Source organism: Plectropomus leopardus, chromosome 11, assembly GCF_008729295.1.
Source record: "Plectropomus leopardus isolate mb chromosome 11, YSFRI_Pleo_2.0, whole genome shotgun sequence".
Taxonomy (NCBI): Eukaryota; Metazoa; Chordata; class Actinopteri; order Perciformes; family Serranidae; genus Plectropomus; species Plectropomus leopardus.
Genome location: NC_056473.1, coordinates 16,293,813 through 16,315,596, shown reverse-complemented (window position 1 = coordinate 16,315,596; position 21,784 = coordinate 16,293,813). Strand labels below are relative to the sequence as shown.

Below are 21,784 nucleotides of genomic sequence, written 5' to 3'. Positions count from 1 at the left end.
AAGACATTACATAAACTATTACATAATCTGAAATAAATAAAGAACCAGAGTAGTATAATGTGTTTATATAACCCTGAAATCCATTTACATTCAAATCATGACTTTAACTGTACTCCAACGCCCTTTAGTGTCTACAAATGTCTTTTCCTTTTGTGCAGATAAGAAACAGCAGCTGCAGACTCTTTTCTAAACTGTTCCAAATACAAACCACTAAAACATAATGCATTCCCCTAAAAATTATCATACCAAACCCTAACATCCACCCACCCACACACCCACACACCCACACACACACACAAAGACAAAAAAAACAAAAAGTAAAAGAAATGTACACTATTAAGGTCATTGATTTTTTGACACACCAATAAAAAAAAAGGTCGACAATCAGGGAGAAACAGCTTTAGCGGTTGTAAGGCTGAAATGCTATTTTAACAGCATATAGTTGCTGCTGATGGGATAATGCTACCTACCTGGTGAAGACAGGAAGCTGAGACTGGATGACTTGAACCCTGATGATGACGAGCAATAGTGTGCTGATGATGAGGACAATAAGCTTTAGCAGAGTTTGCAGGACAGCATAGGGGAAACCGTCTTTTCCTTGTAAGACTTGCCGTAATGTGTCCAACAGCATGGGCAAGGTAAACTAAAAAGAATAGTAACATGAAAGCACAGGAAGGAGGGGTCAACTCGACATTGTAATGTAAAGGATTCCTTCCTACACACCTTCAGATTTAAATCCCGCTTGTTATGCCTTTGCACCAGCAATAGCAAAGGCTGGAGCCATCATACTATCTGGTTCTCTATTTGTCTGTCAGTCCATCCTTTTCTCGTCAATATCAAACACTTTAAGGGAATTTCCTGAAATATGGCACAGACATCCAATTGGACTGATAAGATTTTGGTGGTCATAGGTCCAAAGTTCTGGTCACTGTAACTACTTATGTCTAATCCTCACATACCTGATATTTCAAGAACACCTCAAGGGAATGTCTTCAAAGTTGCCATATACGTCCACTTGGATTCAAGGATGAAATTATTAGAATTAGGTTGTCAAAGGTCAAGGTCACTGTGACCATATATCTGTCTCATTCTTGTGAAAGTGATATATTAACAACACCTTGAGGGCATTTCTTAAAAATTTGGCACAGAAGTCCACTTGGACTCTAGATGAACTCATTGGAAATTGATGGCTGATTATCCAAGGTCAGGGTCACTGTGACCTCACAAAACACATTTTTTGACCATATTCAAGAATTTATACTATATAAATTTTACATAAATGTCTGACAGGATAAAATGATGACATTATATATATTTCCAGAAATCAGTTTCACTGTGAGGTTACTTTTTACATTACTTAATGTCATAACTCAGGAACAGAGCGGGAGGCATTTGGTCGGATATTGAGTTGGTGACACTACTCCTAAAAATGTGGTGATTGTATAGATTTGTGCCACGGGGGGGTAAGATGTGTGTGAAGCATCCATGTATTCACAGACATGATGGTCAACTGTAAGTGCAACTTGGATGGTTTGGAGGCATACAACTGCTAGTTTTTACAATTTAATTGACTTTTCCATTGTGATTTAGGTTTTTGATGTGAAACATTTTAAAATCTCATTTCCCTGCCATTCAGGCTCATTCAGTGTTAGATATGTTCATTGTGTATCAATCTAATATACTGCCTAATCTGACTAATCTCATCCAGGTAGCAACTGCTTTTTAAAACTACCAATTTAGCAAACCAAAGTCTCAAGCAAAATCCAGCCATGCTTTGATGTAGCAAGTTGACCAAAAGAAACACAGAGTAACTAAGCTTCAGTGCCTTACCCCTTGTGCAACAAACACTTCATAGACACAGCAGATGCCGACGACAGTGATTCCCTGCTCCTTACACAGTGTTGCTGCAGCCACTAGAACAACTGTCAGAGCGATGGGAGCCCAAACTAAAAAAAGAAAAAAGAACAGACATAAATAACAAACAAAGTTTCTGCAACTGAGACTCCCAAAATACACAGTATTTCATGGTGCTTTACGTCCTGCATTACACAGAGTGTTCTGTGCCTAATGTGCGTTTTTGTCGGCTCGCATTGAATCATCTCATTGCTTTTTGAGAGAAGCTAGCAAAACCACAACCTGAAAAGTTGTTTATTGAATTATCTTTGCTTTAAAGGTGCATTATGTAAGATGTGGATGTAATTTTAGTTTAAAACATTCAAAAAAACCTAACTATCAACAGAGTGTGAGGCAGTAACACCTTTGACGTTGTGTCCAAGATGCATTGTATTGTAGTGCAGAGATATTCAATGCTAAACAGCCAGGGATGGGCGGCCCTTTCTGTAATAATACATCCTGGCTTGAGAGGTGATAGTGAGTCACTGTGTGATGCAGGAGAGGATGAAGAAGTTGAGCTGGCTGGAGCATAAACTCAATGGATACAGTGTAGAAGTTACAGTCTCAGTGAATTAGTTAGTGTGTAAGAAACACAGTGATGGCAGAAGATCCAGGAAAACAACCAGGTCCTGGCAGAAAGCAATGTTCCATGGCAAAGAAAAGAAGCGATGTAAGAAGAAGCAAAACTAGAGTAAATATTCGGTGTGGCTTTCCAACGCAGGAGACAGCGCTTGGAGAGTAAAAAGTTGCAGTTTGACGCTGAATTCGTAACGTTTCTTTAAGACTGGTATGTGACATCTAACGCTGGCTATTAACCAAATCATATCTTTAATTTAACTAATGATATCACCAACTGTAGGCTTACAGTTCATGATAAACTTTTCAAATGGCGGGATGCCACTTTTTTCTTGTTACTGTTGCGTCACTAAAGCTAAGCTAAGTAAGCCATAAAATAAATTATCTACAAACACCAAACGTGAAGATCATACGATACGATAGCAGCCTTATTTTGACCAGCTGTATTCTTGCTCTGCTGTCTGTTCTGAGTTGGCCTTAGTTATGACTGATGACACTAATTGTGGTTGTATGGACATAGAGAAACAGGGGCTTGTCGATTTTTTACTCATGCCATGTGCGTTTGTCAGCAGACACAGACAGTGAAAATGGTGTTTTGATGATTATATTGACTCTAGACCACCTTTTACTGCAGTTTAAAAGTCTCTCTCTGACACAGAGATGAGGAAATAAAACAATGTCTGTTTTACTTCAGCTTTCCTGCTTCCCTTCCAAAATAAAAACCCTTTGACATCGTCTCTGTGGACAGAATCCCACCAGTAGCTGATACGAGGCATTTTATTTTGAAACATTTGCAGGACCGTGTTAATGGCTGTGCAGGAGCTTGCACGACTTCATAAGTGAGTGGAATTTGTAGATAAATATGGAAATACAGTACTCATAGCAGCAGGAAGCGATGCAGCAGTGACGTTGCAACAATGCTGAACACCACAAGCATGAAACATGCTGCAGTTTGGCGAGGCTGCCGTCTGGCGAGGCTGCAGTCACACACAGATGATGCATGCTGTGTGAAACGGGCTTTACACTCAAAAATATGTGAAACTAAATAGTTATAAAATATACTGACATTTAGATGGACTAAAATGTTCCAAGCTTTAAAAATAAAAACAATAAATAAAAATATTCTTTGCCCATCCCATACAGAAGCTTTTACAGTGGCTCATTTAATACATTTCTTAGTACAGATATTTATCCAAATTTAATACACCAAACTCTAGTGCAATAAAACTTAAGCACAGCCCCTACTGAGGACAAAACCACTTGTCCTTAGCAGGCCCCATTTTATCAAAATGCATGATTTAATGGAGCATGATAAAATCCTCATCAACATATCAAGTAGGGAAATATTACAATCAAGCATTTGCAGTTAAGTGGCAATCAATCACTGTTAAAATACCACTTGAACTTTGCTAGACCATAGAAAGGAGCCAGGTTGAAAATAATTGATGCCAGACATTAAACCTTGCGTTTGCTCTTGTCAGCAGTGTGGGTGTTGTTAATCATTACAGGGAAATGATGTATTTTATGAGGATATATTTTGCATTAGCTCAGCATTCTATTTCCCAGTCATCAACCTTTTGTTGAAGTGAAATATCACAACCCGTCCTGTAAACACCACTATGGATTTTAATCCATATTCCCAGATGCCCAGCCCACAGTGTTAATTATTCATTGGTAGCCAAGAAGGGCCAATTCATGATGAATCTTGGTCATAAACTTTGAAATATGTGACTTTGTGACTTAATAAGAACTGCCTGGACTGACCATTGTTTTAGGGGAAAATTATCTTGTTAGGGGGGGAAGACCCGTTTTAGCCCCGTTTTAGGAAAAGCACAGGTGAAATTGTTATCATTAACGATGTCTCAGTTCTATTAAATGCCCCAATAAGATATTTCAGTGAGCCAGCATGCACAATACCAGGGCCTCCCCTAAGTGGAATGCAGCTATCATAAATCATATTAAATACACCAGTGCTTTCCCTAATATGACATGTCATAATGTCTGCTCTGAAAAGGTTTCTCATGGGACACAGCTTAAATGAGCTGCCAGGTGTCTGAGCTGCCCCTGCACACTGTACGGCTAATCCTGCCTGACAAACCGGAAATTCAGCATGACTCATAAAATAAGTCATACGGCTCAAAAATCAGATCATAAACTGACTTAAGCCGTTAAGTGTAAGCCCAGCTTACATAAATTTAAAAAAATTGGTAGGGCTGTGGTTCAAGCTTAACAAGTCATTGCTGTCATGGTTTCTGTTGGTTGGCACAGGTAAACGGGTAAACAAAAGACTGACAGAAGTAGACCAATTCAATGTGAATCCAAAAGTTTAAAAGCCTTTGTTATGAATGGTTCGCACACATTGCGCATACAAAAGAAATAAAAGGGCATAGGTGTGCTGTGTCATTTTCCTCAGGGTGCAATTATAAAACAAATACACACAGGTGTATTTGATGACAACAAGCCCCACCCTACCCTACTACGTGAGAGATTTCATCGCACTGAGAACCACAAACACAATACCAACCAAATACAAAGCACAACAGACACAGGTCTGTCTGCATTATCATTTCAATATAAAAACTGTAACAATGTGAATATAATTACATGATCCTATCCCAAACCTTCCTGTTGCCACAAACATTTGACTGTGGACTAATACTGCTTATTAATGAATGAGGAGGGCTGCAACATTGCCAGAGATCTTCCGGGTCACTTGCGTCATACAGTGGGAATTTTGGGTTGGGTTTCCTGTCTCTGTCTTGAATGGATGGGCAAATGCTTAGATGACATAAACTCAGTACATCTTGTACATGGGTTATATTCAAGTGAGAGGTGTGAAGTACAGTAGACTTACCAATGGAGTGGTCTGCACCTTTTGATTTAGTGTAGGCCAGGAAAGCAGCCAGGAGAAAGATTGAAGAAAGAAGTTCAGCTCGGCCAACCACACCTGTGACCTGATAAGAAGTGACAGCAGTTAGTACTGTGGCTCATCTATACTGATTTGTTAGTTTTACGTCTCATAGAAGTGTAGGTTAATCTATTTATTTAAAAGTCTGCAAAAAATGGTGCATGTTCAATCATACAGATTGCAAACATTATTTCCTCACGAGAAGATACTTGATGAATGTCGTGCTTTTACAAATATTTATGGGTCCACATTGACAACAAGCTTAACTTGCACAGTTGTGTTGCAAGTGTAAGGAAATCCATCAGCGCTTCTATTTCCTTGGGACAGTTTTTGATGTCTGTGGGAATTATATGCTCATTCTTTATAGAGCTACCATAGAGTCTGTTTTACATTATGGCTTTCCAGCTGGTTTTAATACCATCAAATGATCAAGTTCAAGGCCTGCAGTGCTGGCCCTCGCCACCCCTTGTCAGCTTTTCTTCAGTCGATTCAGCATGTTGAATTGGTGTCGGAGTTGGCAGAGCTTGTAGGTGAATGAAATCACTCAAATTAGCAGATCAGTGTATCACACAAGAAGAGAAATTTAAGTGAGGAATGTAAACAAGAGCTAAAGTCAAGAGGGAGTAGGACTAAAACTAACTTGTTATGTAAGGTAAGATTGTTCTCATTAAGTCATTGAGCCTTTTAGCAGAAAGGTTTCCTGATGGGTTGTGTTTTTGTTCACTGGCGCACGGTAGATATGCTTTATTTCTTTCGTTATTGGATTGTGTTGTTAAAAGTGCATACTGGCTAAATATTGTCATAGTTTCCCTTTTTAAATGACAATTACAGACAACTACCAGCAGGTAGTTGTCTGTAATTGTAATTTCCATTCACACAGGTGCAGAATGTATGTGCTGGTTGGCCATCAGGTATATCTGTGTGTGTGTTCATGTGCAACTTTTTGTCCAAGACACGGGCAACATGAGGTGACACAACAGTTGGCTTTCACACCACTATTTGTTTGATGTTGGTTTGGTGTGTCTGTGCCTTTAAAATGCTGTTTTTCAATCGAGACTGTTTTGATGCGATTTGCCGAGTGTTGGAGATGTCAGCCGTAGAGATGGCTGCCTTCACTCAAATATTGTGAAACTAGATGGTACTGAGCTTGAGGTACTCACAGCCCCTAAAAACTTGTAAAATTGGACAGCAATGTCTCCTTTCGGAAATCATAACGTGGTTGCTGAAGCTAATCCACAGACCTTGTTGCTGGCAGTGTTGTGTAGGAACTATTTTCTTTTTTACCAAACGATACCCGCCAACTGTATCATAACGCAGAAGGAGGCGTGCATCTACTCATGGATGAGAGACTCATATTCGTGACAGCACAAGATGTAAACATTAATGGTGTCATCCTCAGCTGAGCCGTAACATTAGCTAGCTCAGTAATAATTGAGTGTTCCCTTCTGCGCTGTGATACGGTTGGCAGGTGGAGTTTGGTGGAAAGAAAATAGTTCCTACATGAAACTGCTCACAACAAGGTCTGTGGATTATTTTAAGTAACTGGGTCATAATTTTTGGAAAGAGACATTGCTATTGAGTTTTTCAAATATATTTTCTGGCCCTTTGAGCACCACAAGCCGAGTGCCATCTAGTTCCATCATAGTAAAGTGAATGGCCAATGTCTTTAACTCTTGGCAACTCATACCAAAACAATCTAGATTAATTGTAATTAAGTAGCTGGCTGTTTTATGTCAGGTTTGCATACGTGCAATGCAGCAGGTTCCCCCCCATGGCAGACAACAAGGTATCCATAACCTTGTTTTGACACAGGCTTTCAAGTGTCGAACATGTCAGCACATGACCATTCCTACCCTGAGTTCAACAACAACCACGTTTACATCCTCAAATACACTTCAAATAAAGAAAAACACAGAATAACTCTGATCTAATCTCTGAGAGCATTACACACATGTCCAGGGCTGGCAGTAACCAGAGCCCACACGTTTAAGCCCTCAAATCCAGCTGTGAAAACAGGTCCAGTTGGGTAAATCTTTTGAATAGATGACAAGCAGATCTCCGCAAAGCAGCCTCTCATGAACATCTGTCATTTGTGTAAATGATGACTGCCCTCGTGTGGAAGAAATAACATTCTCACTTAAGCCGTAACTAGAGGCCTGAAGTTGTAGAAATAAACATACCCTAAAACCACATGAATGATCCCACAGACAGTTTTGCAAGCACTTTACAAAAACAAAAGTATCTCTTAATGCTGCAATTGATAACTTTAGTGAAAATACATTTTTGTCATATTTTTTGAAACTGTCAGTATATTCAGTCAGCACAAATAATAATCTGTGAAAAAAAATCATGTCCTACCCCCTCTACCGATTGCTTCAAATGGCATTTGCTGAAATCTACTGCTGTGCATGGAAAATCTGCTATCAATCATGTCAACCATGGCGGGTGACCAGCAGTCAAACAAGGTAGTGCTAATCAAAATTCTGTTACTGCATTGCCTATTTCTAACTTCAAGTGTTGTCAGAAACATGATTTTTTTTTTTTTTTTTACCAGGGTTTCCCACACATCCCTTTATTTGTGGCAGCCTTCCACAATTAAAACATTTGCTGCCACATCTAGATTTTTTTATTTTTGGAGATGGACCATTCATTAGGAGCACTTTGGGAATATACGTATATATATATATGCCTTTTAACATCAGGCAAGGGATTACCGATGAAAATAAGCTCCCCAGGTAACACACACACACACACACACATTATATATATATCTATATATATATATATATCTATATATATATATATATATATCTATATATCTATATATGTTTTTTTTTTATAGCATCACACTGTTGGAGTGCAGAGTACAGCCAGGGCAGAGAAGTTAATCATAAATTCTGCTGGGTCTAAAAATTGGCATTGCAGCAGCTGCTCCTCTCCTCCATTGATCTGTGCTGATCAGCTCAAGATGAATTGACTGATCAATTATCTGCCCCCTGCGACTCACAAACTGCTGCTGAGGAAAAACACTCATGGAGAGCCCCGCCTGCTCTGCGTTCACTGACATGCAGAAACCTCAGAATTTAGAGAGGGGACACAGAAAGAAAACAAAAACTAAATTTTGATCACAGTTCACAGGGTGATTGATATGATTGACAGCTGTGTTAGAGACTCCTTGCCTCTGATTGATTATTTTTGTTGACTTGCCATAAAGCCATTCGCGGCACTAGAATGCAGAATAGGCAGAGGAGTATCACTTTTTTCACAGATTATCTGTCTCATTTAGTACTGTGTGGATGAAGTGACATGAAGTTTCAGCCAATATGAAGTTTTTTTTTAAAATAAAAGTTCCAAACCACAGCTTTGAAGCTAAAACCAGCAATTAGTGTATATATATATATATATATATATATATATATCACTGAGTCCTTTGAATGGCACTGCCTACTATTAAATAAAGACATTTTCAAAAACTGCACAAACATGGTCACAATACCAACCTACACTTACTTTATCAGGCAGTCACACCACTGCATTAGCTCACTTGATAAAGTGGCTAAGTATGCAGCGACCCATTTTGCTACAAGAACACTACGAAACATGTATGCCCCTGTGGCTCATTCACTGTTGAAGCTTGATTCCACTGATAGCTGTTAAAGTAAATAACTGCATTATTTAAATAAGTCTGGAACGTTTTTTTTTTGCCACAGTGTTCCTAATAAGTTAACACACTGATTTGCTCACATAACACTGAGAGGATAAATTCACAAGGAACAAGGAAATCTTTGAAAAAAATCTGAAGTTCATGCAGTACATCTACTTACAGACAGCCTCAAAACGTCTTTGTTAGCTTATTAAAGCTAACATAGCAGAATGGTAGAAAGGTTGACCACAGTTTTGGTTTGATTAACTGAACTACTCAGACTTTAAATCCCATATTCTCAGTGTGTCTGTGTCAGAGTGAGCGCTTGCCCCCTAATGCCATTTTAGAGCCTTAATATACTGTATTGTTGTGGAGCACACTAAATAATTTGTATTTAGAGATACTTGGACATACTAAAAAAATCCTGAAGTCCCCAATCCAAAAGACAGATAACCAAAAACACACTGAGAAAGACATGGGGACACACAGGGACTCTTTGTACCCACGTACCATGAAGGGACCTTCAGTGCTTGGAGCATAACTCAAAAACAAATGATCCGTTCAGAGAGAGATTCCAGACGGCGATAACATGAAGGGCATTTGCTGGACTAACTCTAAGGGCTCATTTGTGAGGCAAATTGTTTCCATTCAAGAAGTCTGAGAGACTCTGCATAGATTAGAGAACACCATGAGGACGACTGGCACAGCACTGCATGCTGTGTAACAGTAGCACTCCACCCCAAGAAGCAGAATGTTTTCTTTGTTTTTCTGCTCTGGTCAGGGCCTGTCTGGTCATCAGTTCAGCTATGCTGAATAGGATGAATTACAAATCCTAATTGGGGAGGAGGCTTTTCAGACAGGCCCTGCAGAAGAGATAAAGATCATATCATAAAGTATACGCAAAAGGTTTTTGGTTCAGTGAACATTGTGGTCCCAATAAAGTTCATGATAGACTGCTATAGCAACTATTTTTTTAAATTCAAAAAGGATCAGCACAAAATAGTGTCCATGGGCATAAGAGGAGGACTAACAATAATTGCTAAAGGAGTCTGAATACTGGAGAAGGCTGCTGAACTCAACAAATACTCCCCTCCCGTCAATGCTCTTTCAGAACCTCCTGTAGTATCTCTGATGTTTGATAAAGTTTCATTTCTATGGTGTAGCCTTAGGGAGGACGGGGAAGGAGAGCAGCCAACATAGTGTTATGTGGCTCGGTCCAGTCTACTTTGTTTGTTCCCCTTTATGGAATCAGGGCTGTGTATGAATACAAGGGGCCAGATGCATGAAATTCTGTATAGACTGATGACTAAAACTGTGTGTATGCACAATGACAGATATATGCATCAGCATTCTTTTTGTCAGATTTATAAAGCTGCATATATGCATGTACTGTTTTATAAATCTCAGCCTGCAAAAATAACACCATCAGTGAAATTGGCAAACAACTAAAACCAAGATGCCCATCTCCTTAAATTATATTAAATCTCCTCATAAAATCACCTGCAGCTATCTCACCTGTATGCCTAGTCTTAAGTCTGAGTGAGGAGCACACTTCCTATTCTTCATTTATAAATACCTGTTTGTGTGGGAAAAGGCATGTGTGTGGTTTTTGCATGCATGTATTGTTTATATATCCTAGATTTCTCCAGTGCATAGAACAGACAGTAAACAAACCATTAGGAGATATTTGCTGAGTTTGACAAAAAGGTTAGATCAGAATCACTGTCTCCACCTCTAACAGAGGGCTTAAAATGACAGCTGCGGTAACTGGAGTTGACCTAATCCCGTTAGAAGGGAGTTCATTGCATGCAGGTAAACACATTCCACCATGGGAGGGGATGTCTTGGATAAGGTATGATCAGACCCTTTGCAGGCCACAAGGGCTGGATTTAACAATATGTTACGTGTGCAGTTTTTTCATCTGCTGCTTACTGTCATATTATAAGTAGTTTAATCACAAAACAATGTCAGTTTGACATGGCTTCTTTGTGTGTGGAAAACTTTTGCTTTTTGTTTGTGGAGAAGTCATGCAGCCAGAAAAATATGACCTGTTTGATAACCTGTACGATAACCTGTTTTGAAGCTGACTAAGATGCCTCATCCCGCAGACAGACCTGGTGGGCATGTTGAAGCAACGGTGAGGTGATGATTTTATAGAGGTGTTATAAGCAGCAGATGAGTGATGTCCCCTAATCCCCCTCCTCTGTTCAGTGAAGACATGCACCTTGTGTACATATACACATGGCTTATACACTATAGCCTCCTATAGACCTTTTTTTTTAACCTCAAAGCCATGCTTGGTTTTCTGTTAGTAGAAGCACTACTGTGTTCTGGCCTGATATACTGACTCTTTTTGTTTTGTGTGATGCATATTTGGATACATTCATTTAATGACACAGTTGTTGACATGTTGTTTGAAATATATCCAAAATGTCTTGTCTTGTTGCCCAATTTATGGTCATTTAGAAAATCAAAGTCAAACAAATAATGGTGCACAGGTAAAAAAAAAAAAAAGGTTTGTGTGGACAATTGCACTGTAAGACCACTGCTGCTAACAATGTACTTCACTGTCTTAGCATTTTTCCAATATCCCTACTGGGCCTCTCCAGTGTGGTGGAGCATCAGCTTAATTTAGAAAAGGCCTCACATTTGCTTGAGGACAAATGCTGTGTATTTCCTGCCTAGTACTGATGAAGTCTTATGAAGATCCCAGGAAATGGGCACTTCAACTTCTTCAAATGTTGCTTCCTAGAAAACAGTGTCTTCCCTATGGTGACCTATGTTTTGCTGCACTTGTGGTAACTTAAAAGTCCAACCAATACACAAAACTAATTAATTTCTATCAGTACTAAAAACCCATTACCTTTAGGGTTGAGTTCCAAGCTCTATAATTTAAAATGTACCATCCTAATTAAGTAGGTACTACCAAGTGAGTATTCACATTAATATATCTGTGCCAGATTTCAATAACTGAGAATGCAGCTGGGTGAAAGAGTTGAGTTAAGAAAGGAGGCGGAAGCGTTACAAATTCTTGTGCGAGCAGCTGCCTGGCTGTTTACACCAGATGTACATTTTTTCACGCCGGTCAACAAGGAATTCTGCTCCTCTGCTCTTCTCTATTAACACGTGAAGCTAATCTTTATCATAAGTACCTTCTCCCTCTCTGTCTACCTGCATGTGTGTGTGTTGCAACTAACAAATATTTGGTGGAAAAAGTATGTGATCACAAAATACACAATCACAAACTGGAGTGAAACTAGATTATTTCTCATATATATTTTGGATGGGCAGAATCTGTAATTCCATCGTGTGGGGTTAAAATCATGTGAGATGGGAGAGTCTATGAGCATGGGGTGTATATTTTGTCATTTATCATAATCAGATAATTTACAGTATATCATATATATCCTTTATATTATTTATAATAAAGTCTGTTGTTAAGCCACATTTAGTTGCACAGACGCCAAAACTATCACTGCAGATTGAAAGGTGACCACATCTTCTCTGAACAGCCCAGTTGGTTAATAAGGGTGTCTAAAGGAAGCTGGCAATGTTTTCCAGAGCTTCCTTGCATAATTAGGAGAATAGAGAGAAAGAAAAAGAGTATGAATGTTTCCCCCTTGCAGCTTTTTCAAAATTTACATTTTTTGTACGTTGGATGCTGGTACCAAATCCTAGTTATCAGTACCAATTAAAATGTGAATGATACCCAATCCTACTTCACACGTACAATTAATCACTCACTGATTTTTTCAACAGGAAATAAAACAAACTTTGAAGAAGTAAGAAATATAATTTCAGTGGACCTTTGAACTAATAAACTTCAAATTTTCAGCTTAAGTCAAGTGGATAAGTTTAAGACAGCGACAGTCATTTCATTTGGTAACTGTGTGTACTGTATGTGAAGTTATTTTCTGCCATAGCGTACATACATTGCCTTGACCCAGGAAATGTATACTTACAGCTTCAGTGTGGATGGGGTGCACAGCAAACAGCAATGCTGCCACCAAGCTGGAAGTTTTGTCCAGGAACAATCTGCACACTCGCAGGAAGAGCACACATACTACAGCATGTAAAACAACATTGAGCAGATGGTAGGAAGCTGCACTCAGCTCACTGAAGAGGTAGTTCAGTCGGAAAGTGAGTACAGTCAGGGGTCTGTAAGATTTATGGCTCCGCTCCTGTAATTGGAAATACACAAGATAATATTAGATTTAAAACATTCAGAACATTTTAGAATAACAAACACACATTCACAAAACAGGTCTAGAGTGTTAAAACTACAGTTGACAAAATGAATTTAATTGACAAGGACAATGTTAACAAGTCAAAGTACAGCGCTTATATTTCTCAGGGTGAAAATCGCAAATGGAATGAAAAAATTACGCCATGTTGGGAGTTGCTACCACAGAGTAGTACGCCCATGCAAATGACTCACACTTCACTCACTATATACAGTAAATGCTGTCAAATGGAGGTCTATGGCTGAGGCTTGAAAGACTTGACCAGAGTAAAAGAACATATTCACCACCCCTTAAACTAAATAATTGCTTGAGATATGCCACCTCAACTTTTATCAATATGATATAAACTGAAAGTAAGCCCATACTGATAAACCACAGGTGTGTGTCATGGCCCATTACTTACCTCGGCCATGGGTGTTCCCCAGAAGTCATTGAGGAACAGATTGCGTAGAGGGGTAAGGGGCCGCAAGTCCTTGTTGTCAAGGATTGCTGAGACATCATCAAAAACAAAGCCACACGACAGACTGTTCCAGTAACATCCCACCACCAGTCCAGTCAAAAGTAAAATCTCCTTCCATGACACCACAGCCATGGCTGACCAAAGCCGTCATTGATCACTGTATAGGAAAACACAGAGGTGTAACATATATTAAAATTAGCATACACATGTGAGAACTATAAATCACTTGTATATTTGTTTCCTGATTTGACTATCATTTTAAAAGCAAGCATTTAATCATACCAACAATAAAGCTCTGAAAGGGATTTGATATGGCAGGTTTATGTAGCAACCTCACTCAATAATTGCGTTATAGTAAGTAACACAAGCATGGCTCACAGGTCTCTTTCTGATTTATGTTGCTGCCTGGTCACAATACTCACTCACCCTTATGGTGGCTTAAAATCTGTGGTGACAATAGTATCCCTCATCTGAGATAGGCCTTGTTCTTGTTTCGGATTCTGGAACATAACCGGGCACATAAACTGTCCTCCAAGTAAAACTACGGGTGGGGATATAGGCCCAAATGCTGAAAAGTCAAACAGTCGAGCTACCGGAACAGCTGTCTGCGAACGAGCAAAAGCAATTCAGGGTGGATCTTAACATTAAAAAAAAACCTAAACAAAAACCCACCATTGCCAATATTATCATCTTTGAATGGCTGTAATGTCAGATAGTGGATACACGATTAAAACCATCATAAGAGTTGCTCTATCGCTGCGATATAAACGTAAAAAAACCCTTAATAATACGCTCTGATGATCAGCATAACTAGCTGGCGATAAAGCTAGCTAACGTTATGCAGCTAATGCTAACTAGAGTTATACCAGATTTTACGACGGAAACTGTGGACACAGACGTATTAAAAATCCTCTATTGTAATTCCTACCTATCGTGTCTATAAAAGAGCAGACAGTGGCTGCAGAGTGGATATCAAAAGCCAGAAGTGGTCAAAGTTTGCACACTTACGGGGTAAACAATTCAGCCGACGGCATTCCAATTGTGAAAGCTAGCCTCCATACATCAGCACTATCACTTCCGGTTCAGAGGTGACCGCGCGAGTCAAACGTTAGCAACATCAGACAGACTGAAATGAATACGCCCGATACAAAAGTTGTTAAAATTACGACTTAAAAGCACCGACGTGTCTCCGCAGTTTGGTAAAGTTCCCTGCAATGGTCCACTCTTCGCTTCTCACTTATTGTATTTCCTGAGTGACGCAATTATTCTCTTGCGGACTCAATGTTAGCATAACAAGCTAACTAAGTTAGCGTTGTTGTTGTCAGTGGTAACCGAGCAGCTGAAGCACCACATCATAGAAACCCCAGGGTTAATTCAACGTACCGTTAACTTGATGTAACGTGACTAAAAAGTCATTATCAATTTCGTTAATGCTCTCATTTCATTTTAGCATTTCTGCGGAAAGTATGGCACATTTTGAGAAGCGTAACAAAGTTTATCCTTAGCTCCGTAACTCCAATGAGCTAGCTAACCAGCTAACACAAACATTGCGTAACGCTAGCTAGCCCATCACGTCGGTTTCTGTTTGATTCCTGTTGAAATCTTTGCAACCACTCTACGGCCAAGATGCCTGCTGCTCTTGATTGGGAGAAAGTGGCCACAATCGACCCAGTGCGTCTCCCTGAATGTGAAACAGACCAAGTGGACGAGGTCTTCAGCATGTTCGTTTTGGTAATTGTAAACACTTCACACCAGTATTAATCACACCTCAAATTAGTGCTCTGTTGCCCAAACTTAAAAAATTCTCTTGTTTCAAGTTACAAGATGATCACAGTGATGATGTGTTGTTAATCCTTGACTACTTGCACAAACAAAGACTACCGTCCTGCTGATCCGAGATTATTGTTAAGGGTATTACAGCTCCGTAATCAATGGCTTTGTCAGCAAAATGTATGCATCGGATTGTTTTGCTTTGACTCCCCCTTTCCAGTGTAGTCACCCAGTACGTTTACATGCACAGTTTAGGCCATTTAATTGGACTAATGACCTCGTCCCAGTATACATGCACCAAAGGAGAATAGATTTGTTGATGGAAGTATGTGTTACTCCACCAATGAGATATACCCTCTTTCAGCTAGTTGCAACAGTTAGACCTGCATTTTTATACAGTCTATGCAATTGACAGAATCACAATCATAACTGTTTATTTATAATAACTTCAGGGTAGAAAACTACAGAATCACGTACACATGATCAAATAGCACTGAGCAAACTCTGCATTCATCGAACAACAATTTTAGTTATAGTGTAGCCTGCGCTATATTTACAATATTTTCACTGCTTTACTTTGCTTTAAGACAGCCCTTACAGATGGGGATTTGAAGTCATTATATCAAAAACACCAGACTCCATTGAGAACATTTTATTTTACTCACAGAATGGCAGAATTGTCGATTTATTGCTGCCTTGATCAGCTATTGTGGAATGTAAAGAGGAGGAAATATTCAAATATAGTAATCACTTAAACTGACTTTTTTTTTAGTTGGCTAAAGTAGCTTCTTTTGCTGGGGCCACATCCACAACAGTGCATTGCTTAGCATCTGTGCCAGTGTTGTGGGACTGTGCTTTATTTATCAGACGAGGGGGGTGGCTGCGGTGTGACTTTTTTTATGTAAAATATATATAAATGACTACGTTTTCAATTTGTATATCCCCCAACTAAGCCAAAATTAAAAACACAAGTCCCTCTTCAGTGCTTACATTTTTCAATGCCTTACCCTTTTTGTAGCACCCTTTCCCCCCCTCACAAGTAATGAGTAATCGCTATGGCTAACCACCAAGGGAGGCTGGCGTGGCGACAAGAAGCACGTACAGAACGCAGAGTCCACTTAAAATCTGATGCATTTACAGGACGGAAATCTCAAATCACAATGTCTGTGTATGTTAGTCCAATTTTGAGAAATTTGATAACAATAGAGAGAAAACAATAGTTTTGCTGGTGTTGCTTTTCTAGCAACACGTCCTGGTGTGATCGACCCTTCAGTTGGCCTAACACAATAATTCGACTTCTTCTAACATCATGTAAGTGTACTGACTGCTGACTTGGATATCTCCCATAGTAGCCCTACATCTGCATTAGATCATTGTTTAACTTAATGCAAATCTAAAGTGAGTGCTGTCATCTGAGCTTTGAACAGGAGAATTTGTTTGACATGCCTCCCCCTTTTTGCACAGCCTGCTACCCTCTTAAAAAATAACAAACAGTCCCTTAGCTGTAACACACACAGATAAATCTGTGTGTATACACACACACACACACACATACATATATATGTGTACTAGACAATTGTTAAAATAAGTTAAAATGACTATGCATTTGACTGTTTTTCCACTTTGAACCATGCGCTCCATGCAGACGGAAGATTGGGACGTGAACGATAAAGCTCCGGAGGAAATTATTCAAGTCCTCAGAGTGTTTCAGTCCCTATTGAAGGTGATAATTATTTTATTTGTTGTATTGTAATCTCTCCCATGCACATCTACAACCCTATTAGCAGCATGTATAATCTATTTCATTAAGCAGGAATATTTTGCTCATATTTACTAACTGTAGTTTTTTTTCCACCCTGATGCTATTTTATGGGCATATATGTTACAAAAAAAAAATCTAGGTTTGACATTTTCGACATTATTGTCTTCTTTTCTCTGTTTTTTTAGATTAAGGATCGGGAGGTTTCTATTGCTTACAACTTTATTGAACAAATTGGTGTAAATAATGCTAAGAGTGGTAAGTGCATTGATGAAGTTTGGTAGTCAAAATACTTTTTGCTAAGAAAGACCATCATTTACATTAGTGCTTATGTCTTACAACTGTAGAAAAGGAACTCCGCGGCCAGTTGTTGAGGCTCGAACAAGAGCACCAGGTAATGCTTTTCAGGATCTGTCTGTGTATTTGTCTATACTCTGTAAGTCAACATGGTTTCTTACTGTATGTTTTTAATCACTGGGATGAATTTCAGTACAAATATAAATTTCTCAAGTTGGAAATTACGGCAACAGTACCAAATCAGCCAATCATAGAGAGTAACCCTGGCTACAAAGTGATTGGTTGTGGTGACTACTGAATGACATCCCCTAAGAAGATTACAGCTAATTCCTTGCATGCTCTTAGCCATTACCTCTTGTGTCAACGTCATTGTTATTTTCATTTTTTAAAGTTTCTATGTAATCAGAATTTCCATTCTCACAATTGTTATGCAAAGAGGAAGGTAATCCTTGTTTTAGGACTTAATGACTGTATGCATATATTCATGTTTATGAACAGATGGAGGTGATGGGAGACTAAGAGGTTTCTTGGTGGGGGTTGTTTGGGTGTTTGTTTGTCTTGTTTCCGGTCCATACGATTCAGCTCTGCGGCACAGTGGCAGGCACCCGCTTTCTGAGAGATGAGGCTCGGCAGCTCGAGACCCAGCTGGAGCAAAAGGACAGAGAGTTGACCCACTTAAAGAAAGAGATGGGCAAGGGAAAGAAAACCAACGAGGAGGTATGAACATGTTACCCATAATTTCCACGACTAGCATAGGACTATGGATTCAGTATTCTGTCCTTAGATGACCTACAGATATTAGCTCATAAGTACATGCTGGTGCAACTGAAGTGCTTGATATATTAGTAAGACATTGTACTGGTAAGTCCTTTGAAGTATATGTTAGTGGAGATAATTATATTTGTCCCATAACATCACTCATGCAAAAAGATATTGTCAGTTGATGTGATTGGACTGCACATATTTATTTTTTTAATAAACTCAGGTAATAGATATTTACTCAAATACGAATTTTTCAAAACTAACATTTTATTTAATTTATGGTTCATAAAACAGTAATGTAAAGTAGAAGAAGAACTAAAATCCTATATAAATGGGTGTGTTCTGTAGCAATACATTTTGATATTAACTTTTAGTCACTGAGACAGATTACATAGATGTTATTGGATTAAAACTGCTATTATTTGCTATTAAAATAATTATGTAAAATAAACTGCAAATTAATAATGATCATAAGTGTGCTACATTATACAATTTTTGTATAATTTTTCAATCATGATGGCCACAAATATTGACAAGTCAGCATGAAGGTATTGAAAAATACTTTCTTTGTTTTGTTATTTAAACAGTAATACATTATAGATAAATAAGTCAGCACCCAGCAGGTAAAAAGAAGGTTTGGAGATGAGCTCATTGTTCTCCTTTTGCCAACATCGAGTCAAACTGAGTAGGAAGACTGGAAGACTTCTCTGGGTCCACAGTAAATGTGTGTTGAATATCCAACTTCCAAACTTGCTACAGTGCTGCTGTTGTGCTGTGATGTTTTGTCTGTCTAGGTGCTTATGGTGCGCTTATGGTTGCGCTGCAACATTATCAGTTATAGATTTGTTTGCTACTTTAATGAATGTCTATAAAATGGAGGGGTGGTGTGAGAGCTTAAGAGTAGTGTCAGTTGTGTGAGGCAATGTGTGAAAGTTGCCAGCTATACCATATTACATGCACTGATACATGTAGACCTGAGAATTACATTCACAACTCAAATTGTGCGTACACTACCATGTATATGCACAGGGTATTTTGACGCATGACAGTATTTATATGCATATAAATATTATGACTAATAATCTGCCATTGCACTAGTCTTTGTCATCATAGTTTGCCATTTATTATTGCCATGTGCAAATGTAAAATATCTGTTGTGCATCTGATGTGGTTAAAACTGTTTTTTTGCATTTTGTACTCTATTTTGTTTTACTAGTTGGTTGTGCGAGCTGAGGAGGCTGAGGATGAGGTCAAGAAGCTGAAAAGAGAGGTATGTGGCCGCTAGCCCTACATGACACAGATTATAAATATTTTTTCATTCATTGCTTCTTCTTCTCTGTTCAACATATATTCTAACATAATTTAAAACTTGTGTAGTCTCATGTGCTCATCTAAATGCTTTCTCAAAATTCATCATCTCTCTGTATCACTTTCTGTTCCATTGGCAAAGGTAAAAAAGCTTAGGAAGAAGGTAAGAAATATAGGTAGTGAAGTAAAATTAGTTTTCAGTGATACAGTAGAAGTAAAAGTTTGGTAGTATTTGTAGCTATAAAATGATGCAAGTGTGTCAGTAAATTTAGAACACATTTAAAAAAATCTCTCTGCAAACAGTTATTTACTGCACACGATACTGCTGCAGAATTATTTAATGTTATATTGACACAGCTTTTCATAGAACTCCATAAAAAGTCAGAAAGAAGAGAAATCTTAAGACCACATATATTGTATGTTTTCCCACACAGATGGGTGCCAACAATAATAATAATGAGAATAATAATAATAATTGGTGTGCGTCCAGGAATGTTGTCAGGGCCAGCGGACTTGTTCATATTCACTCTTAGCATCTTAGAGTTTTCTCACATCTGCTGTGGTCACTGAGAGTGCCTTAGTCCTCTGGAGGCGGCGTGGACTTAACAGCTGAGTAAAATTAGTTCAGCTCGTCCAGAAGTGTGGCCTCACATATGATGGGGGCACTCCAGCTTTTGTAGCCTGTAACATTTTGAATCCCCTGCCACATATCTTTAGTTCTGTTGCTGTTGAGGTCTCTCTCCAGTCGCTGCTGGTGTCTTCTCTTAGCCTCCTTGATGCCAGCTCTCAGTTGTGCCCTGACGTATGCCTAGTTGTCCCCTGACTGAAAGGCAGCTTTTTTGCTCTGAGCCTTCACCTCGCCATTCATCCAGGCTTTCTGGTTGGGGAATGATCTCGCCATCTTTGTGATCACCATGTCATCAAACACATTTGCTGATATATGGTGTCACATAAAATGCATATTCTTCAAGATTGATCTTGTTATTTTCAGTGGCAGCATCTTTAAACATTTGCCAATCTGTGTGCTCAAAACAGTCCTGTAGGGCTGCTGTGGCTTCATCTGTCCATGCTTAAATGGTTTGTTTGACTCTTTTTATTAGCTGACAATATGTCTGCAGAAGGAGCAGAGAAATATGATCTGACAGGCCAAAGTGAGGGCGTGATAGGGCTTTGTAGCTGTCAGGAATATTTATATACACGTGGTCCAGGATGTTTCTTCCTCTTGTGGGGATCTGGACATGCTGGTGGAGTTTAGATAAGACAGATTTGTGGTCTGTTTGATTAACATCACCAGTTACTATGAAAATTCCATCCGATTGCTTGGTGATGTTGCTGCTGATGGCATCATACAATTCCTGCGGTGCATTGTTTGAATTTGCATTTGGGGAAATGTAAAAAGCAACATTTCAACATTTCAGATCCAAAAATAAGACAAATCCATTGTTTCTTATCACATGTAGTGCCTCTAGATAAGTGTATGACCACAGGTTCGGGTCCAGTTCTTTTTCTAAGTCTAATTTGGTCCTTCCTACACCAAAACAGAATGAGCAGCTCCAGCAGGATGTGGACTTCTACCGCGGAGAGCTGGACCAGAGAGAGCCAGTCCCATCCAGAGATGAGAATACTGAGATCCAGAAGAAGCTTAAGGAGAACAAGAGACTTGCCGATCAGTACTATGAAGAACTTAAGGTACTTTAGGGAATCTATTTGTCTACTATACCTTGTGGTGTATCAGGTAACAGTGCTGTGCAAAAGAGGGCTAATAAAACTAGCTAGCATTAGTGAGCCGGGTTACGACTAGCCATGATTTGTGGTGTAATGGTGTATACATTATATTTACATTTTTTTACATGACTAGCTGGTAAAACAAATTTCAACATGTCAAAAATTAAAGGGAAAATTATTTAAATTTGTTGGAAAGGTTGCAATCATGCTGCTCGCTCTCCTCTCATCCTTCGGATAGTATTATGCTATATATTAAATGTGAGCAGAGTATCACAACACAAACAGCCATAAACTGTTTTGTAACATATTTTATTTATTTGGGTAAAATATGCTCCATAAAGTAGTATGGACTTCTGACTTATGGTCACGAATATGCGTGTCGGTATTTGTTATGAATGGACCACCAGCCATTGTTGTCACTTTAAATGTCATTTATATT

General features: G+C 38.9%; 2 protein-coding genes across 4 annotated transcripts in view; one reads left to right on the top strand and one right to left on the bottom strand.

The window, feature by feature from the left end:
* Positions 1-14,816, bottom strand: part of tmtc3 (transmembrane O-mannosyltransferase targeting cadherins 3) — a 34,694-nt gene extending 19,878 nt beyond the window's left edge. Inside the window, exons 1-6 of one of the 3 annotated variants that reach the window (XM_042496916.1) lie at positions 14,733-14,816; positions 13,668-13,881; positions 12,983-13,201; positions 5,324-5,423; positions 1,831-1,946; positions 471-643 (exon numbers count right to left, since the gene is read on the bottom strand). In XM_042496916.1, the coding sequence (XP_042352850.1) occupies positions 471-643; positions 1,831-1,946; positions 5,324-5,423; positions 12,983-13,201; positions 13,668-13,856 (797 nt within the window). In that variant the 5' untranslated portion in view covers positions 13,857-13,881; positions 14,733-14,816. Of the gene's footprint in view, positions 1-470; positions 644-1,830; positions 1,947-5,323; positions 5,424-12,982; positions 13,202-13,667; positions 13,882-14,150; positions 14,267-14,652; positions 14,706-14,732 lie in introns of those variants that run through there. The other 2 variants (XM_042496918.1, XM_042496917.1) reach the window with 2 other exon arrangements.
* Positions 14,817-14,953: 137 nt separating this feature from the next.
* Positions 14,954-21,784, top strand: part of cep290 (centrosomal protein 290) — a 61,916-nt gene continuing 55,085 nt past the window's right edge. The window contains exons 1-7 of the mRNA XM_042496915.1: positions 14,954-15,455; positions 17,140-17,217; positions 17,442-17,511; positions 17,601-17,647; positions 18,133-18,267; positions 19,529-19,582; positions 21,163-21,309. Of these exons, the coding sequence (XP_042352849.1) occupies positions 15,351-15,455; positions 17,140-17,217; positions 17,442-17,511; positions 17,601-17,647; positions 18,133-18,267; positions 19,529-19,582; positions 21,163-21,309 (636 nt within the window). The 5' untranslated portion in view covers positions 14,954-15,350. The remainder of the gene's footprint in view (positions 15,456-17,139; positions 17,218-17,441; positions 17,512-17,600; positions 17,648-18,132; positions 18,268-19,528; positions 19,583-21,162; positions 21,310-21,784) is intronic.